Raw genomic sequence first — 15,648 nt, 5'->3', positions numbered from 1 at the left:
TGGCCCCCCTTTGGTACCAAGGATTGAACCTGGGCTTCTTTACCACAGAGCAACATCCATCCCCAGCCCTGTTTATTAATTTAATTTTGGTACTGGGGATTGAACTCAGAGGCACTTTACTATTGAGCTATATCCCTAGCTCTTTTTAAATTTTTTGTTTTGTTTTGAGACAATCTTGCCAATTTGCTTAGGGCCTTGCTAAGTTGTAGAGGTTAGGCCCAAACTGACGATCTTCCTGTCTCAGACTCCTGCACCCAGCTCCCCAGCCCTTTTTACAGCTCCTTGATCCCCTTGATACCTTATACCTGATACTCTGCCCTTCATCAAAACCAGCTTCTGAGTTACCCATTAATCCTGGCTGTATATTAGTTCCTTTCCCACATACTATTTTACTGTTTGTCTACTGTTATACCTGCCAGACAGTAGAAGACTAGGGCTCAGACGGCCCCAGTTCGGTCACTGCTGAGCCCTCTGCACCTAGCAGAGACAATGGACAGGTGGGACAAGGATGTCTCCTCTTACCTCTTCCTGAATCTAATTGCCACTCAGGCATTCAACATTTATTTAGTACCAACTATGTGCCAGGCACTGTTGCACACATTTGGGATCCAGCAGTGAATTAAAAAACAACAACATGGATGTGAGGGACTCCCTTGGAATTTTGCTTTGGCCTGGCATTCCTAAGCCCCATCTCCCTCCCTTTATTCAAATTTCAATCAGATTAGTGGTACCAACATTGAGCAATGACCAGACTTTAATTATGGGTAAGGAAATGATTTGTGAAATTTCAGAATAAAACTTTTCCTCTTAGATAATAATAATAAAAACAACAACAACAAAAAAAATCCACGCTGACCTCTGGGGACTTACATTCTGCTAGGTCAAAACCCAGAATAGCATAAGTAAATTGTTGGAAGTGGATTGGGGCTGGAAATGTGGCTCAGTGATAAACCAGATTCCTTAGCATGTGCAAGGCCCTGGGGTCCTCCCCAGCACTGCGAATGGGGGAAAAACTTGGTGCTTTAGAAAGGTGAAGAACAGAGCCAGGTCTGGTAATATGGAGTTATGGGGATAAAGGATTTTTAAATAGGTACTTAAGGAAGTCATCCTTTGGAAGGTGACTATGATTGAGGGACTTGGAAGAAGGGAGTGAATGAGGCATTCTGATATATGGGGCAAGGGCATTCCAGACAAAGGGAACTAGCCAGTGCAAAGTCCTGGATTGTTCTTGCCTTATTCAGAAACAGAAATACCGCTGGAGTGAAAGAGAGGAAAAAAAGGGTAGGAGACATCTATCCAGCGGTGGTGATTTGTCTTTGTCAATATTTCTACCCCCATCATGGCCCAGGAAGTCCTTACTAACATGAACTTTAATGAAAATCCTAACTGGTATGATCAAGGCTGCCGTAAAGGGAAGCTCAGAAGAGGCAGGGAGCCTGCTTTTGAATTGGGATGCAGTGTAAGGAAATCCCAGAAGGCCCGCCCAAAGGCTGCCGCCCCTTGAGTTGGACTTAGGGATAGTGTAGTTTTTCCACGCAGAGAGAAGTGAGGGGTTAGGTATGCCTAGCAGCGCCTGGCACACAACAGAGAACAGTAAATAACAGAAATAAAGCTACGGAGGGGAACTGCGGACAAGAAGAGGGAGTTGAGGTGGCTGGAAAAAGCAATTCAGTGCATGCGCTCCCGGGAGACAGGAGGAGGCCCCGCCCCACCCAAAGTTCCAAGCTTGCGCAGTAGTGGAGCCCGCCCATTTAAAGGTCCACCTTTCTTCTCAGCCTAGGCTCCACCCTAAGAGGTCGGAGGAGATAGGAAGGGTTAAGGGCGGGATGGTGCCCGATTGAATGTTCTTTGGACCAGTCACCTTGCGGAATATTCAGCCTGTAGTTAGGAGTATAGAACAAAAACGAGCTTCCCCCCACCCCAGTAAAAACCAATGAGAATCGGGCAGAGGAGAAGGGGCGATTAGGAGGAAAGGCGAAGTCACGCCTCTTCAGTTCAGCCACGCCCTTCATTCTTGCTCTGCCTCACCACAGGGAACAAATCCGATTGGCTTGGAGACAACCTCAAAGGGCGGGGCTGCACACGTTCACAGTGGGAATGAGCAGTGGGGGGGAGGCAGCAGGGCGGGGCTAGGCTGTCCTATCTAAGGTGGTAAAAGCCAATGATTATCCAGGCCATCTCTTTTAGAAAAGTCATCTTCTCTTGAACCTTTAAAATTCCTACCTCCCGGGGCATCTCAAGGGACTAGAACTGATTGTCTCATCTTTTTTCCTCCTTGCAAAAGTCCCGTTTGCCACCATGGGAATGTACCAAGTGAGACCGACTAGGGGTAGAGAGTGGTGACCAGCAGCCTGGCCACTGGCTGCTGCTCACCTCGGCGTTAACAAACCTCTGGCAAGATCGAAACTGAGTCCTAAACCTCCACATTTACCCCTGGCGCCGTTCCAGGGCCGGCGCCACATTCCCCTGTGGGCGCGCAATGGCCGTGCCCCCTCCCGCTGCGGACGCGTCTTTTGGTACAAGCAGTCAGAGGTGAGTCCCCTCCTTCCCACTTCACCCTTTCCAGCGCGTGCGTGCGCATGCGTGGAGCGCAGCGCGCGCGGCGGTTGGGCCGTTGGCAATTCGGCCCTGGGATCTGCCGCGTCTCCGCGAGCAGTCGGCTCTGAGCCTCGAGCCGCAGTGAGCACTCGGATTCCAGCGGGCGCCAACGAGCCCGGGGGCATCGCCCACAGCGGCCAAGCTCATGGCCGGCTGAGCGGGACGCCGCCTCCGCCTCAGCCACCGCCGCCGCCGCCGCCTCCTCCTCCTCAGCCGGCGGCGGCCCGGGCCCAGCAGCCATGGCCGAAGACTACTGGGACGGGCGCCTGCGGCGAACTGGAGGAGAAGGAGGTCGCGCGGCCTCATCCTGGGCCGCCGCCCCAGGCGCCACCGCGCCGGCCCCGCGGCTCTGAGGTTGCTCGCGCGCCCCCGCCGGTGAGCGCGTCTCCAAGACCTGGGGTGGGGGCTGCTCCTATAGAATCAACCCCGACACCGGGCGGCGCCCCGGGGTCTGGACTGCCAGACTGGCAGGTGCCCCCTTCCTCCTGCGAATTTCCCAGAATGCATCAGGGTGGGGGGTCATTTGTGGCCTCCCTGACCTTGGCCCCGCCCTGGGCCCGTCCTGGGTGCTGGGGATGGGAAGTGCTGTGGGTGCTAAGGGGGAGCAGGGTGACCAAAGGACCAGAGGATGTGGAAATGAGTGACAGAGTAGCGAAAGACTCAAGGTTTGCTAATGGGGGCCTGAGCTGTGCAGGGGTCGGAGCATTAAGGTTTGAGGCCCAGGGTGTGTTAATGGCAGGGGATTGCAGGTCCCCGAGGGATCTGAGGTGTGTTTAGGGGGTAGGGTCCCGGGACAACTCTAAGGACTTGCTAGTGGAGGTTTGGGCTGCAGGGGCCCAGTATACGTTAATAGGTGACAGGGTGGTGGAGGTAACAGAAAGTGTGGCGATAAGATCAGGGCTAAGAGGCCTAGTGTGTGGTGATAAGGGTCAAGTTGGTATTAATTTTGTGTATTTGTTAATGGTGGGGCTAGAGTGTGAGGGTCCAAGGTGTGCTCATGGAGGGGCAGATAATTGGAGCCCAATGTGTGCTAAAGAGGGTCATGGCCTTAAGGTTGTATGCATGTAGTAATAAAGATCTGGATAGTGAGAGGTCTGGTGTATGCCAAGGGTGTGTAATGGGGACAGGATGGTAGAAGATCTGGGCTTGTGTTAATGGGTATCAGAATTGCATATATGTGTGAAGGAGGGTGATGATGAGGGAAGTGTCTTAGTATGTAAGAGCTCAGCACACTAAGGGTCAAGGTGAGGTGTGAGTCCACAAAGGGAATGTGAGACTCCAGAAAGTGCAGGGTAATACTGTATATAAAGTTCTAGTGATTGACTGCTAATGTGGGTTTAAAGTCATAGAGACATGTAAATGTGTACCATCTGGGGGAGAGTCAGCCATATGAAATCTGGAATATAAGGAGTGTCAGAACATTGTAAAGACAATGTGTGTTGGTGTGGCACTGGAATATATTGAGGTTCAGGGGGAACTGTGGTAGAGCTGTGGAGGTCATTTAGTGTATAATAGGGGGAAGCAGGGCTATGAAGAGGGCCTAAGTGTGAACCAACAAGGGTTAAAACTGTGGAGGGATTGAAGCAAAGAGAAACAGGTCAGGAATATGTGATGGTGTAGGTGTGCCAAAGTGGATTAGAGCCATGGAGAACTGAAGTGTGTGCTAATGGGGGTCAAGGCTGAATGGAGAGCTGTGTACACTTAATGAGGGTCAGACCATTACAGAACAGTGTGTTGTGTATCCCTGGGGAATAGGGCTGAGTAAGGGTTTAGGGTGTGCTAATGGGGAGGCAGGACTTATAAGGCTATGTGTGTGCTAATAGGGGTCAGGGTGGAATGAAGGTCCAGTTTGTGCTGATGGAAGGGATAGGGTAGTAGAACGACTTGACAAGATATATGTTAACGATGGTCATGGGTGAGAAGGGGCCTGAGTGTGGACAAAACCAGTCAGGGATCTTCAAGGTTTACTTTGTGCTATTGAGATCTAGAGCAGTGTGAAGGATCAGTGAGTATTAATTCAGGTCAGCTGTAGAGCGTCCCAAGTGCATGTTAGTGTGGGCCAGAATTCTGGGGGGAACCATACATTGATAGAGGATCGGTACTGTGAAGTGAAGGAGCTAACAAGCAACTGGGGCAGGGAGGGGCCTATGAATGTGGTACCAAGAGTTACTTAGAGGGGCTGAGCATATGCCAACGGTGTTCAGTGCAATAAGTTAGGGCTTTGAATGCTGCAGTGGAGTTAGAGATAAAAGGAGAAATCATGGATGCTAATGGGAGTTAAGATGTAGTGAGACCTTCTTGAGGGTATGTGCCCATGACGGTCAGAATGAGGAGTTATATGACCATGGGAGTAATAGAGTGTAATAATAACTGTCCCCAGTGGATTGTGTATTATGAGGTAGCAAATATCCTTCAGTATGAGAATAGTCGGAGGAGAGGTGTGTGTCCTTGGGGGTCATAAAGGACACATGCCCTTTTAAAAATAGTTGTAGATGGACACAGAATCTTTATTTTATTATTTATTTATTTTTATGTGGTGCTGAGGATCGAACCCAGTGCCTCACATGCTACAACTGAGCTACAACCCCAGCCCCCTGGGCATATGCCCTTTTTGGAGTAGAGTTATATGTCCAGTTTCTTGCCCCCTTCTTCACTTATTTCAAAATCTATAGGCCCACAAAACTGAAATGATAATAGTCTTGCTGCATATAAATGTTGAAGTGTCTGTTCACAGGGGCCTGCTTAGCTTCTCTAAACTCACCACTGGGAGTATTGCATGATACACAGATTTCCTACCACATCATCCTAAAGTTTTCAAGAAATGGAACGCCATAACGTATCTAGCCCTTGAGGGTTCCAGAAGTCATGACTACTCTTATCTCCCTCTCTATCTTCTATTCAGCCCTACTTAGAGTTTCTCCAACCCCTCCCCCATTCCCTGTCACCACATTCAAAGCATTGGGTATCCATGCCATATGGGGACACAAGGTAGTCTTTGGGAGCTGGCCATGATTTACCTTCCTTAGCCATAGGTCCAGTGTTTAGCCTCCCAGGTCAGGATTTTGTTGTTGATATCCTGGGTTCTCTGTGGATGGACCTCTCATCCTCTATCTGGGTCTTTCTGTTAGGCTAGACCCTCTTCCCTTCTTGAGGGCAGTGAGTTTAAAAGGCAGACAGAAGCAGGGGTGGGAGCTGCTGGGTTAAGCACTTGATTTCAAGGTTCCAGATGACCCATTTCTCTCAAATGCAGCCACAGCCTCATCCTCGACCTCCTATCTAGCTCTACTTCCCTTGGGCCCAGGGCCATCTTAGTCCCTGCTGTTAGTCCAGATGGTTCCTGGGCCAGGTCTTTCCCCCTCTTCACTGGCCCAGAGCCCAGGAGGAAGCAGAAGAAGGCCAGCTTAAACCTTTTGGTGGCCCCATTCTCTCTAGCAGCCCATCTAGGTCATATTCCTTAGACCAGCATCTCTGGGCCACCTTTTTTGAGGTTGTTCATGAGTAGCAGGGACTCAACCACCTCAGCAGAAGTTGGTCCTATGTGATTATTTGTTTCTGTCATATGTACTTTTTGAGCATATTTTCTGTGTCAGTAACTATTTCAGGTCCTCAGGATATATGTGTGACCAAAACAGAAATCTATCCTGTTGGTGCTACTATCTAGTTGTGGTGACGAGATAGACAGTAAAGAGCAAAGAGACCAATAAATAGATGGTGTCATTTCTAAGGAGGTAATAAGTGCTGGGTGATCTACTTCAGGATGGTTGAGATTTTTAAATAGGGTTATTCATGAAGAAGGCGACTTTTGAGCAATGAAATGAAGTGGGTGGGGAGTGAGCTATTTTACATTCTGCATGAAGGGTGTCCTAGGTATCAGGAACAACCAGTGCAAAGGCCCTGAGGTAGGACTGCTGAGTGTAGTTGTACAATGACAACTGGGAATGGTCAAGGGGAAGGTGAGACCAGAGAGGTAACAGGGGCAAATGAGATAAGTGCCACATTGAGGACTGGGGCGTTAATTTGGGGGGTGATAAAGGAAATGTACATTGTCTAGTAGAGGGAAAAAAGTGACCTGGCTTGTGAAAATCTGAGATGGACACTGTGGGTCCCAACTGGATGGAACCTTTCCAGCAGCTCTGAGGACAACTAGGGTATACTGAGATGGCCCCTCCCAACTCCACACAGTGGTTGGGTCTGGACAGGAACTCTGCACCCCCTATCTGGGTAGAGCAGTGGGGTAGTCCACTAGTCACCATGACAATGGTTGCTGGGGGAGGCCTGAGGGTCCTTGTAGCCACAGGGAGCATTCTGCCTTGGCAGTTGGGGGCGATGTGGGGCTGGTGCCAGCGGAACATGCCATTCTATGGGCGCGCCCGGGGCTGTGTCACTGGTCCCTCAGTTCTGGGCGAGCCCCTTGTCCCACCTGTGGCTGGGTCCATCACTACCGCTGCACCTGAGATTGCCTGCTGTGGAGCCCTCTGCTCCCACAGTGAGGTTGCCACCGTGGAGACCAACAATCTACTGGGTGGGCCCTTGCCCTCAGCCAGCCACCCAATTCTGAGTACCCAGGTGGGCTACTTAGGAGTGTTTGTATCAGTGCTCCCAATAGGTTGTCATAGGTTTTAGTGTGCCCATGGTAGTCAAGCAAATGCTAATGTGGGACCCATTTCTATTCATGTCCCCTGCTCAGGTCGCCATGGATCGGATGAAGAAGATCAAACGGCAGCTGTCAATGACACTCCGAGGGGGCCGAGGCATAGATAAGACCAATGGTGCCCCTGAGCAGATAGGTCTGGATGAGAGTGGTGGTGGTGGTGGCAGCGACCTTGGAGAGGCTCCAACACGTGCTGCCCCTGGGGAACCTCGCTCTGGACGGGGCCCACTTAGCTCTGCACCAGGTCAGTCCACTGACTACTACTTCTCCTTGCTCCCAGTCCCCAGGTGCTGTCTTCCAGCCAAGTTCTTCTTAGACTTGTGTTATTTTCATTTTTTTGTCTTCTTTTTCTCCCCTTCCCTACAATTCTTTTTTAACATACTGTCTGTCTGTCCATTGGTGCTCCTTTCCTTGGCTTTGTGTCCATGCTCCACGGGAAAGGGTACCTTGCCTATTAGAGTTGCCCCAAGACTCCCTCTGCCCTTCTTCACTCTGTGATATGATAGCCCTAAGGCCTCTTGGCACTCTGCCTGCCCTGGCCTGCCTTCCTAGGGCCCTTGGTTACCTCTGCTGCCACCTGCCTTCTGGCCCTGGGCCAGCCGCAGTCTCCGCTCATCCCTGGAATGAGGTGCACTAGGTGACTACTGTTGCCTGTCATCCCCTCATACACCCTTTCAACCTCTTCTGGGCCCACCTGGGCTTCCCTGGGCTCCACTATCCTGTCCCTGAGGGACTCAAGGCTGTTTCTGGGGCCATGTGCATAAATGGGAATGATGAGGGAATGTGTTGTGTGTGAGGGGGGTGTTCTTGACCCCACCTGGCCTGCCTTCCCCCATCCCTACCACCAGAGATTGTGCACGAGGACTTGAAGATGGGGTCAGATGGGGAGAGTGACCAGGCTTCAGCCACATCCTCGGATGAGGTGCAGTCTCCAGTGAGAGTGCGCATGCGCAACCATCCCCCACGCAAGATCTCCACTGAGGTGCTTAACCCCCGTCTTGGTGATGGAGTAGCTGGAAAAGGGGTTGGGTCTGGGGAAGTAGAACTCATGGTCCTGTTTTTCCCTTGTCTTGCCTGCTAGGACATCAACAAGCGCCTGTCACTCCCAGCCGACATCCGGCTGCCCGAGGGCTACCTTGAGAAGCTGACCCTCAATAGCCCCATCTTTGACAAGCCCCTCAGCCGCCGCCTCCGCCGCGTCAGCCTGGTGAGCACCTTCTCTTCCTGCTCTCTCCTCCTCTTGTTCCTCTCCTAAAACCATCCCTTGGGCCTGCTTCAACCTGCCTCCTTCATCCCACAGTCTGAGATCGGCTTTGGGAAACTGGAGACCTACATCAAGTTGGACAAGCTGGGTGAGGTGAGAGACAGCCAAGAGGTCCATGGTGGGGATGGAGGTCAGTAGAAACTCCCTGCAGCCTCATAGCACCTCTCGTCACACTTCCTCACACCCCAGGGTACCTATGCCACCGTCTACAAAGGCAAAAGCAAGCTCACAGACAACCTTGTGGCACTAAAGGAAATCAGACTGGAACATGAAGAGGGGGCACCTTGCACCGCCATCCGGGAAGGTACAGTCCCCATCTCATATGGGGGTTATTCCCCATGGCATACAAACACTCCATGGTGAGGATAAAAACTAGAGGTTCTGGGAAACCTTTTTCAATGCTCTGGACTTCCTGAGAATGCCCATCACCCACATATCCAGGTATTAGAGTAACCAGGAATCTGTAAATGAACCAGGGAAGGTGAATGAATTGCAAACCATGGTGCCTGCTTTGGTTCTGAGAGTACCCCTTAAAGTGTTCAGAATAGCACCTGGAATGGATTTGCGTTGTATAGAAAGTAAGCATGAAGGCTGGGGATGTGGCTCAAGCGGTAGCGTGCTCGCCTGGCATGCACAGGGTGCTGGGTTTGATCCTCAGAACCACATACAAATAAAATAAAGATGTTGTGTCCACTGAAAACTAAAAAGTAAATATTAAAAAATTCTCCCTCCCTCTCTCTCTCTCTCTCTCTCTCTCAAAAAAAAAAAAAAAAAGAAAGAAAGAAAGTAAGCATGAAAACTCAAGTTTCACACTGTGCTACAGGCCTGTATACTGAGGATTGGAGCAACTCCCCTTCCCAGAAACCAAAATCAGACTGTAAAAACCTAGTATCTTATGAACCTGGTGCAGCAATCCAAGGTTCTTATTTCGTACATGTCTCTGTGCTTTATTTTCCACATTTGGAACATGGAGGCACCTTCCTGGCATAGGGTGGGTTAGAGCCTGTTGCTGTGAGATGTTACCTCATGGGGAAAGAAGGAAATGCTGGGCTTATCCCTGTCTGGTCCATGTCCTCACCTTTGTCCTGAGAATGGGACTCTGACTCTTGCTTCATCTCATTCCCATGCTTCCTGCAGTGTCCCTGCTCAAGGATCTCAAGCATGCCAACATTGTTACACTACATGACATTATCCACACGGAGAAGTCCCTCACCCTTGTCTTTGAGTACCTGGTAAGGTTGGGTGGCAGTGGGTCCTGGAGGGAGGTGGAGAGATGGCCAAGAGCTTCTGGATGTGATGCTGTTCCTATATTGCCTCTTTTCTCCTCAGGACAAGGACCTGAAGCAGTACCTGGATGACTGTGGGAATGTCATCAACATGCACAACGTGAAAGTGGGTGTGGGGCAAGAAGCAGGGACAGGAGGGGGACTCCACCCACTCCACTGCACCCCCAAAATCTTCCAGAAATGGCCATTCCCATTTGACTTTTTTTTGCTGGGAATGCTTGACATTGGGTGCCTGTCCTCTTTTGTTTAACAAAGCTCTGGGCTCAATGTGTTTGGGAGGGAGCAGTTCCTGCCTGCTGGGGGTTGGGCTGCTGGATATCCTTTGACCTCTGCCTGTCATTACTGGGTTCCCAGCTGTTCCTGTTCCAGCTGCTCCGTGGCCTGGCCTACTGCCACCGGCAGAAGGTGCTACACAGAGACCTCAAGCCCCAGAACCTGCTCATCAACGAGAGGGGAGAACTCAAGCTGGCTGACTTTGGTACCACCAGCCTCCCCCTTCTTCCTCTCTTTCCCGCAGCCTTATTCTCCCAGCACTCCCCTTCCCCATGGCCACTTAGTTTCATTTCCCATCAGCTTTTCTAAACTTTGCCTAGGACACCCTCTACCCACTGCCCGTGATCTCCTTATTCCAGCTGCCCCTTCTCTTTGCTGCCCAGGCCTGGCCCGTGCCAAGTCAATCCCAACGAAGACATACTCAAATGAAGTGGTGACACTGTGGTACCGGCCCCCTGACATCCTTCTCGGTTCCACGGACTACTCCACCCAGATTGACATGTGGTGAGGAGAGGTGGAAGTATAGCAGGGCCAGGTGGTGAAGGGGGTGGCTGTTGCAGCCATACCACCCAGCCAACTGCCTCCCTGTTCACTGTGTCCTCCCTGCCCAGGGGTGTGGGCTGTATCTTCTATGAGATGGCCACAGGCCGGCCCCTCTTTCCGGGCTCCACGGTGGAGGAGCAGCTGCACTTCATCTTCCGCATCTTGGGTGAGGAATACGTAGGCCCTAGGAGCTGTGGGCACATGAAGGGAGGATATGAGATGTTTGGAATCAAACAACTCCTCCCTGTTAGGAACCCCAACTGAGGAGACATGGCCAGGCATCCTGTCTAATGAGGAGTTCAAGACATACAACTACCCCAAGTACCGAGCTGAGGCCCTTTTGAGCCACGCACCCCGGTGAGGCTGGTGGGTGGGGTGGGCATTAGGGACCAGAGTGTCCAAACTCAATGTAAAACAGATTCCCTTGTCCTTGTGGTAGACTTGATAGCGATGGGGCTGACCTCCTCACCAAGCTGCTGCAGGTGAGACCATTTTCCTGGACCAGTCTTGGGGGTGGGGAGGTTCCAGGTATGGGGACACAATGACCCCCAGGGGCTCTGAGGCTGGCAGGAAGGAGAGACCTTCTCATTGAAAATACTAATGCACCTACTTCCCCCCAATTCAGTTTGAGGGTCGCAATCGGATCTCCGCAGAGGATGCCATGAAACATCCATTCTTTCTCATCCTGGGAGAGCGGATCCACAAACTTCCTGACAGTAAGTAGAGCTGGAGAATGGATGAACTGGGGCAGGGATTGTGGGGAACAAGACTCCTTGGGACAGCTGAGCTGGTTGTGAGGGTTCTAGCTGTGCCATCTCTAAAAAGACATCCTTGTTCATACAGTATAATGGGTTGTATTTACTAAAATATTTTTTTTGGTTTTCAGTTCCTTTATCTTTCACAAAAATTTTCACACAGTACATAAAAAGACATTTCCTTATATATATGCTAAAAAATGCACAAAGCTTAACTGTACAATGCAGTTAATTGTCACATACTAAGCACACCCATGTAGCCAACACACAAGTCAAAAAATGAAGATAGAAGCTTCCCTTGAGCTCCCTCACGTCATCGTGGTTATTCCAGGCCCATTGTTTTTTTGTTTGTTTCTTTGTGGTATTGGGGTTGAAACCATGGGCAATTTGCCACTGAGTTTCATCCTCAGCCCTTTTTAAAATTTTGAGACAGGGTCTCATCAAGTTGCCCAGGCTGACCTTGAATTTGCCATCTTCCTGCTTCAGCCTCCCAAGTAAGAGTAGCTGAGGTAATCAGCAGGACCATTTTTAATGCCATTTTTTAAAAATAAGAAAATTCATTTAACCCAATAAATGCTTGTTAACCTTTGCTGGTCATGGTAGCGCACCTAACTACTTGGGAGACCGAAGCAAGAAGATGGCAAGATGTTATAAACAATAATAAAAATAAAAAGGACTGGAGATGTAGCTCAATAGAGTATTCTTGATTTCAATCCCCAATACTGCCAAAAAACAAAAACAGAAACAAAAAATATAATATGATGAGTTCACACAAGTACTATAACAATTCATCAACTCAGCTAATGTGGTTTTCTCTACTTCCCTCTGATTATTTTGAATCAAATCCAATCCCATAGATATATATTCATCCTTAAATAATTTGGGCATGTTTATCTATGAACAATTTTTTAGAAAATGTTATCTCACCTAAAACAATTGGCCCACTGGGTTAAATCATATTTTAAAAATGCAGGACGTTGTGGCACACACCTGTAATCCCAGTGGTTATGGAGGCTGAGATAGGAGGATCACAAGTTCAAGGACAGCCTCAGCAAAATAAAAATAAAAAGGTCTGTGAATGTAGCTCAGTGGTAAAGGGTCCCTGAGCTCAATCCCCATTATCAAAATAATGGTTTAGATCAGATTCTAAAATACCATCCATCACCTGGACTTAACAGGTAGTCATTGCAATACCATTATCACTCTCGAAAATAACTTCTTTGTAACATGCAGTAATCCACATCCCATATTCTCTAGTTGTAGCTGGTTTGTGTGTGGAATTATTTGATGAATGAAAGGCCTCTTGAAAAATGGGCAACTTGGGGTTAGGGTTGTAGCTCAGTGGTTGACAACATGCATGAGGCACTGGATTCTATCCTCAGCACCACACATACATACATACATACATAAAATATTGTGTCCATCTACAGCTAAAATATTTTTTAAAAAATGGGCAACTTGGTCTAATTCCTTCAGTGGGACCATACAGGGGCTGGTCTTGGATGGCCCCATGGGTTATCCCTTACATAGGTGTCTCTTCCACCCACAGCTACTTCCATATTTGCACTAAAGGAGATCCAGCTACAAAAGGAGGCCAATCTTCGGTCCTCATCAATGCCTGACTCAGGTAGGTGTGGCACCTCCCTTGTCCCTGCCCCTGCCCCTGCCCCACCCACCTACCTGCTTGCCCACCAACAGCCATCCGCTCTGCTTTCCCCTGCAGGCAGGCCAGCTTTCCGTGTGGTGGACACCGAGTTCTAAGCCAAGTTCTAAGCCACAGACCGAGGTCCCAGCAGGCAGCGGCTGGAGGGATGCCACACCCCTCACAGGGCAAACCCCAACTGCATCCTCCCTGCTTGCTGCCTGCCTACCTGCCTGAGCCACACTCACCTGCCCACTTGTCCCCTGCCACCTGCCCAAACACCCAACCATTGGCCTGTCAACCCACCCATTGGCCTGTCTGCTGGGTGCTAACAAAGCTCTCATCACTCCTTTGCTTGGTCTGTCTGTCTGTCTCTCTTTCTCTGTCTCGGTAGTTGCCGGCGGACAGCATGGCCGTGCCAGCCTCCCACACTGAGGCCAGGCCTACCCCTCCTCATCATATCCTCTCCCAGGACCACTACCCCATGGCCAGCCAGGGGTCTGGAGCTAGCCCAGGCTGGGGCTCTTGACTCAGACAAGAAGGTGGCGATGCCTTGGGTCTGAGGCATTCTCTACCTGCTTTCCTGCCTGCCCCATCTGCCTCATGTTGTGTGGGCCTTTTTTTTTGTTTGTTTGTTTCATTCGTTGTTTATTTTTTAATTATTTTAAATGAGGTTTTCATTTTTTTAAATGCAATATCTCTGTATACAGACTGGCTGGGCCCCACCCCCTGTGTGAGGCCCTCCCACAGTATTTTGTGCAATGAAGCCCCACTCCTAGCCTTTAAGAGAGGCAGGGACACAGCCCCTATTTGGAACCCTGATCATCACCAGACCCTGGGATCGGCTATGGGAAAGCATGCCTCGGCCACTCGCCTTCCTCCCTTGCCTGCCATTCCCAGCTGCAGGGGGATCTGTAAATTGCTGGAGACTCTGGGAGATGGACAAGGTGTGGGGGGAGATCCCACTCTTTTCCCTCCTACAGTCCTGTAGCCGGACCTCCTTCCTTCTCAGGGTCTCCCCAGCCCAGCCCAGCCCTCCTGCCCTGTCTCACTCGGTGCTGTTGAGTAGGGGCCCTGCCAGGAAGGAACTGACCAACTTAGCCAGGAGCCATAGTGTGTATACGTGCATAAGCAGGGACAGAGGGACACATGGGGGGTTTGTGCCCAGTTGTTGCTCCCTAACCCCTGGGAGGGTGAGACAGGGCAGGGACAGTCTCCAGGGTCATCCCTGGATGGGTGGTTACCTCCCCTTCCTCTACCCTAAGCCCTTGGGACCCTTAAATGGGGTGGGAGGGCAAGGGTGGGAGCCTTCCTAATGGGATTTGGGGGGTTGGGTTCCCGAATGCACCATAATCGCTGTATGAAATATTAAAAAGTTTAAAGTGAAAAGCCTGATTGCAAATCCCTGTAAAGGGGTGGGGGCTCAAGCTGGGGTGATTACTAGAAACTTGGAGAATTCATACCTGGTCCCCATCATCTAGGAGAGCATTGGGAGTAGGCCAGGGACATGGTATGATTATGAACAAGACCTGATAGGTTGTACATATAATGGTGGAACATCCAATTGAAGCAGAAAGGGCAGGCTGAAGAGTGTTGATGTTCTGAGAATCAAGCAGAGAGGAGTTAGATATATCCAGCAATAAGAGTAAGCCTGACAGGGTAGAGGCAAGGGCTGTAGAGAAGCTGTTTGAAGGACACTGAAAGCCCCAGGGTGTAGGGATGAAGCAAAGAGGCCTAGTGTGACCACCACATATCTGACCAGGACTGATGGGAGAAGAAATGAGATAAGGTTAGATTTTGGACTTCTGAGTAGGTAGAGGAAGAATCCTTTAATACATGGATTAAGTTCAGGAGTGGGATCACAGAGCTGGAAGTTTTGGATTACTGGTGTTCAAGAAGTAGTGGAAACCATGGGCATGGGTGAGGTGATCTTGGGAAGAGGTCCCAGACTGGGACTTACCCTCATGTGGGGATAGTTGAGGTTTTAATTTCTGTCCTGTAAATTCTAGCTCATATGCCCTGAATCAAGAATAGACAACAGGCTGAAGTGGGGTGGGCAGGGCAGGCAAATGCTGCAAGTAATTGTAAGCCTAATTAAGTGGCTTTTTCCTGAAACTCAGTGGTGGTAACCTGAAGACCTCTAATCACACCACTGTGTCCTTGTATGCATTTTGATGGTATTTCAGCTTGTAGTTTCATGGTGCCATAGTGGCTGCCATGTCCCCAGAGATGGGAATGCAAGCCTGGAAAACAGGACACCCTGTTTTCTTGTAACAGGGCTGGAAATTTCACAAGCTCCTCAGCAGATTTCCTGTGCTATCCATCTCTGAGGTAGAATCAGAAGATCTCGGCCACCTATGGCAGCAAGAGAGGCTGGAAAAATGAGGACCTTGCAAAGGGGGATGAGATTGCCAGTCCAGACATAAGAGAACTGGAATTCACCCAACTGCTCTAGGAATCGGTAGGGTTATTGGTATGAGCAGAATTTGGTTTCTGAAAGGTGAAGAAACCAAGTCTAGGGCTGGGGGTGTAGCTCAGTGATAGCATGTACCAGGCCCTGGGTTCAACTCCCAGTATCACAAAAAAACAACAAAAGTCTAGGGCTGGGAAGGAAGGCTTCTTGAATTTACCTGGTT

At 50.0% G+C, this 15,648-nt stretch overlaps 1 protein-coding gene across 4 annotated transcripts; it reads left to right on the top strand.

Moving 5' to 3' along the window:
* The first annotated feature begins 2,203 nt into the window (after positions 1–2,203).
* Cdk16 (cyclin dependent kinase 16) lies at positions 2,204–14,401 on the top strand. Of its 4 annotated transcripts, XM_078034877.1 has the most exons (18): positions 2,204–2,532; positions 6,201–6,215; positions 7,139–7,181; positions 7,286–7,493; positions 8,098–8,231; positions 8,331–8,456; positions 8,550–8,606; positions 8,703–8,817; positions 9,651–9,745; positions 9,843–9,905; positions 10,154–10,277; positions 10,456–10,576; positions 10,684–10,781; positions 10,867–10,972; positions 11,055–11,097; positions 11,241–11,331; positions 12,920–12,997; positions 13,094–13,366. In XM_078034877.1, exons 1-18 carry the CDS (start codon positions 2,480–2,482, stop codon positions 13,129–13,131), a joined length of 1,608 nt encoding a protein of 535 aa, XP_077891003.1. In that variant the 5' UTR covers positions 2,204–2,479; the 3' UTR covers positions 13,132–13,366. The 4 variants fall into 4 exon arrangements, with proteins under 4 accessions (XP_077891003.1, XP_021581260.1, XP_077891001.1 ...); XM_021725585.3 differs by lacking the exons at positions 6,201–6,215; positions 7,139–7,181; positions 13,094–13,366 and adding an exon at positions 13,407–14,401 and having other exon boundaries at positions 2,206–2,532; XM_078034875.1 differs by lacking the exons at positions 2,204–2,532; positions 6,201–6,215; positions 7,139–7,181; positions 13,094–13,366 and adding exons at positions 2,575–2,973; positions 13,407–14,401.
* Positions 14,402–15,648: the final 1,247 nt, after the last annotated feature.

Source organism: Ictidomys tridecemlineatus, chromosome X, assembly GCF_052094955.1.
Source record: "Ictidomys tridecemlineatus isolate mIctTri1 chromosome X, mIctTri1.hap1, whole genome shotgun sequence".
Classification (NCBI taxonomy): domain Eukaryota; kingdom Metazoa; phylum Chordata; class Mammalia; order Rodentia; family Sciuridae; genus Ictidomys; species Ictidomys tridecemlineatus.
Note: the sequence above shows the minus strand (reverse complement) of the source record. Positions and strands in the feature narration are given on the sequence as shown.

Coding starts and splice junctions, on each gene's coding strand:
- Cdk16 (XM_078034877.1), top strand. CDS start 2,480: ATGGCCGTGCCCCCTCCCGCTGCGGACGCGTCTTTTGGTACAAGCAGT. Junction 9,746..9,842: donor CCCTTGTCTTTGAGTACCTG/GTAAGGTTGGGT, acceptor TTTTCTCCTCAG/GACAAGGACCTGAAGCAGTA. Junction 9,906..10,153: donor TCAACATGCACAACGTGAAA/GTGGGTGTGGGG, acceptor CTGGGTTCCCAG/CTGTTCCTGTTCCAGCTGCT.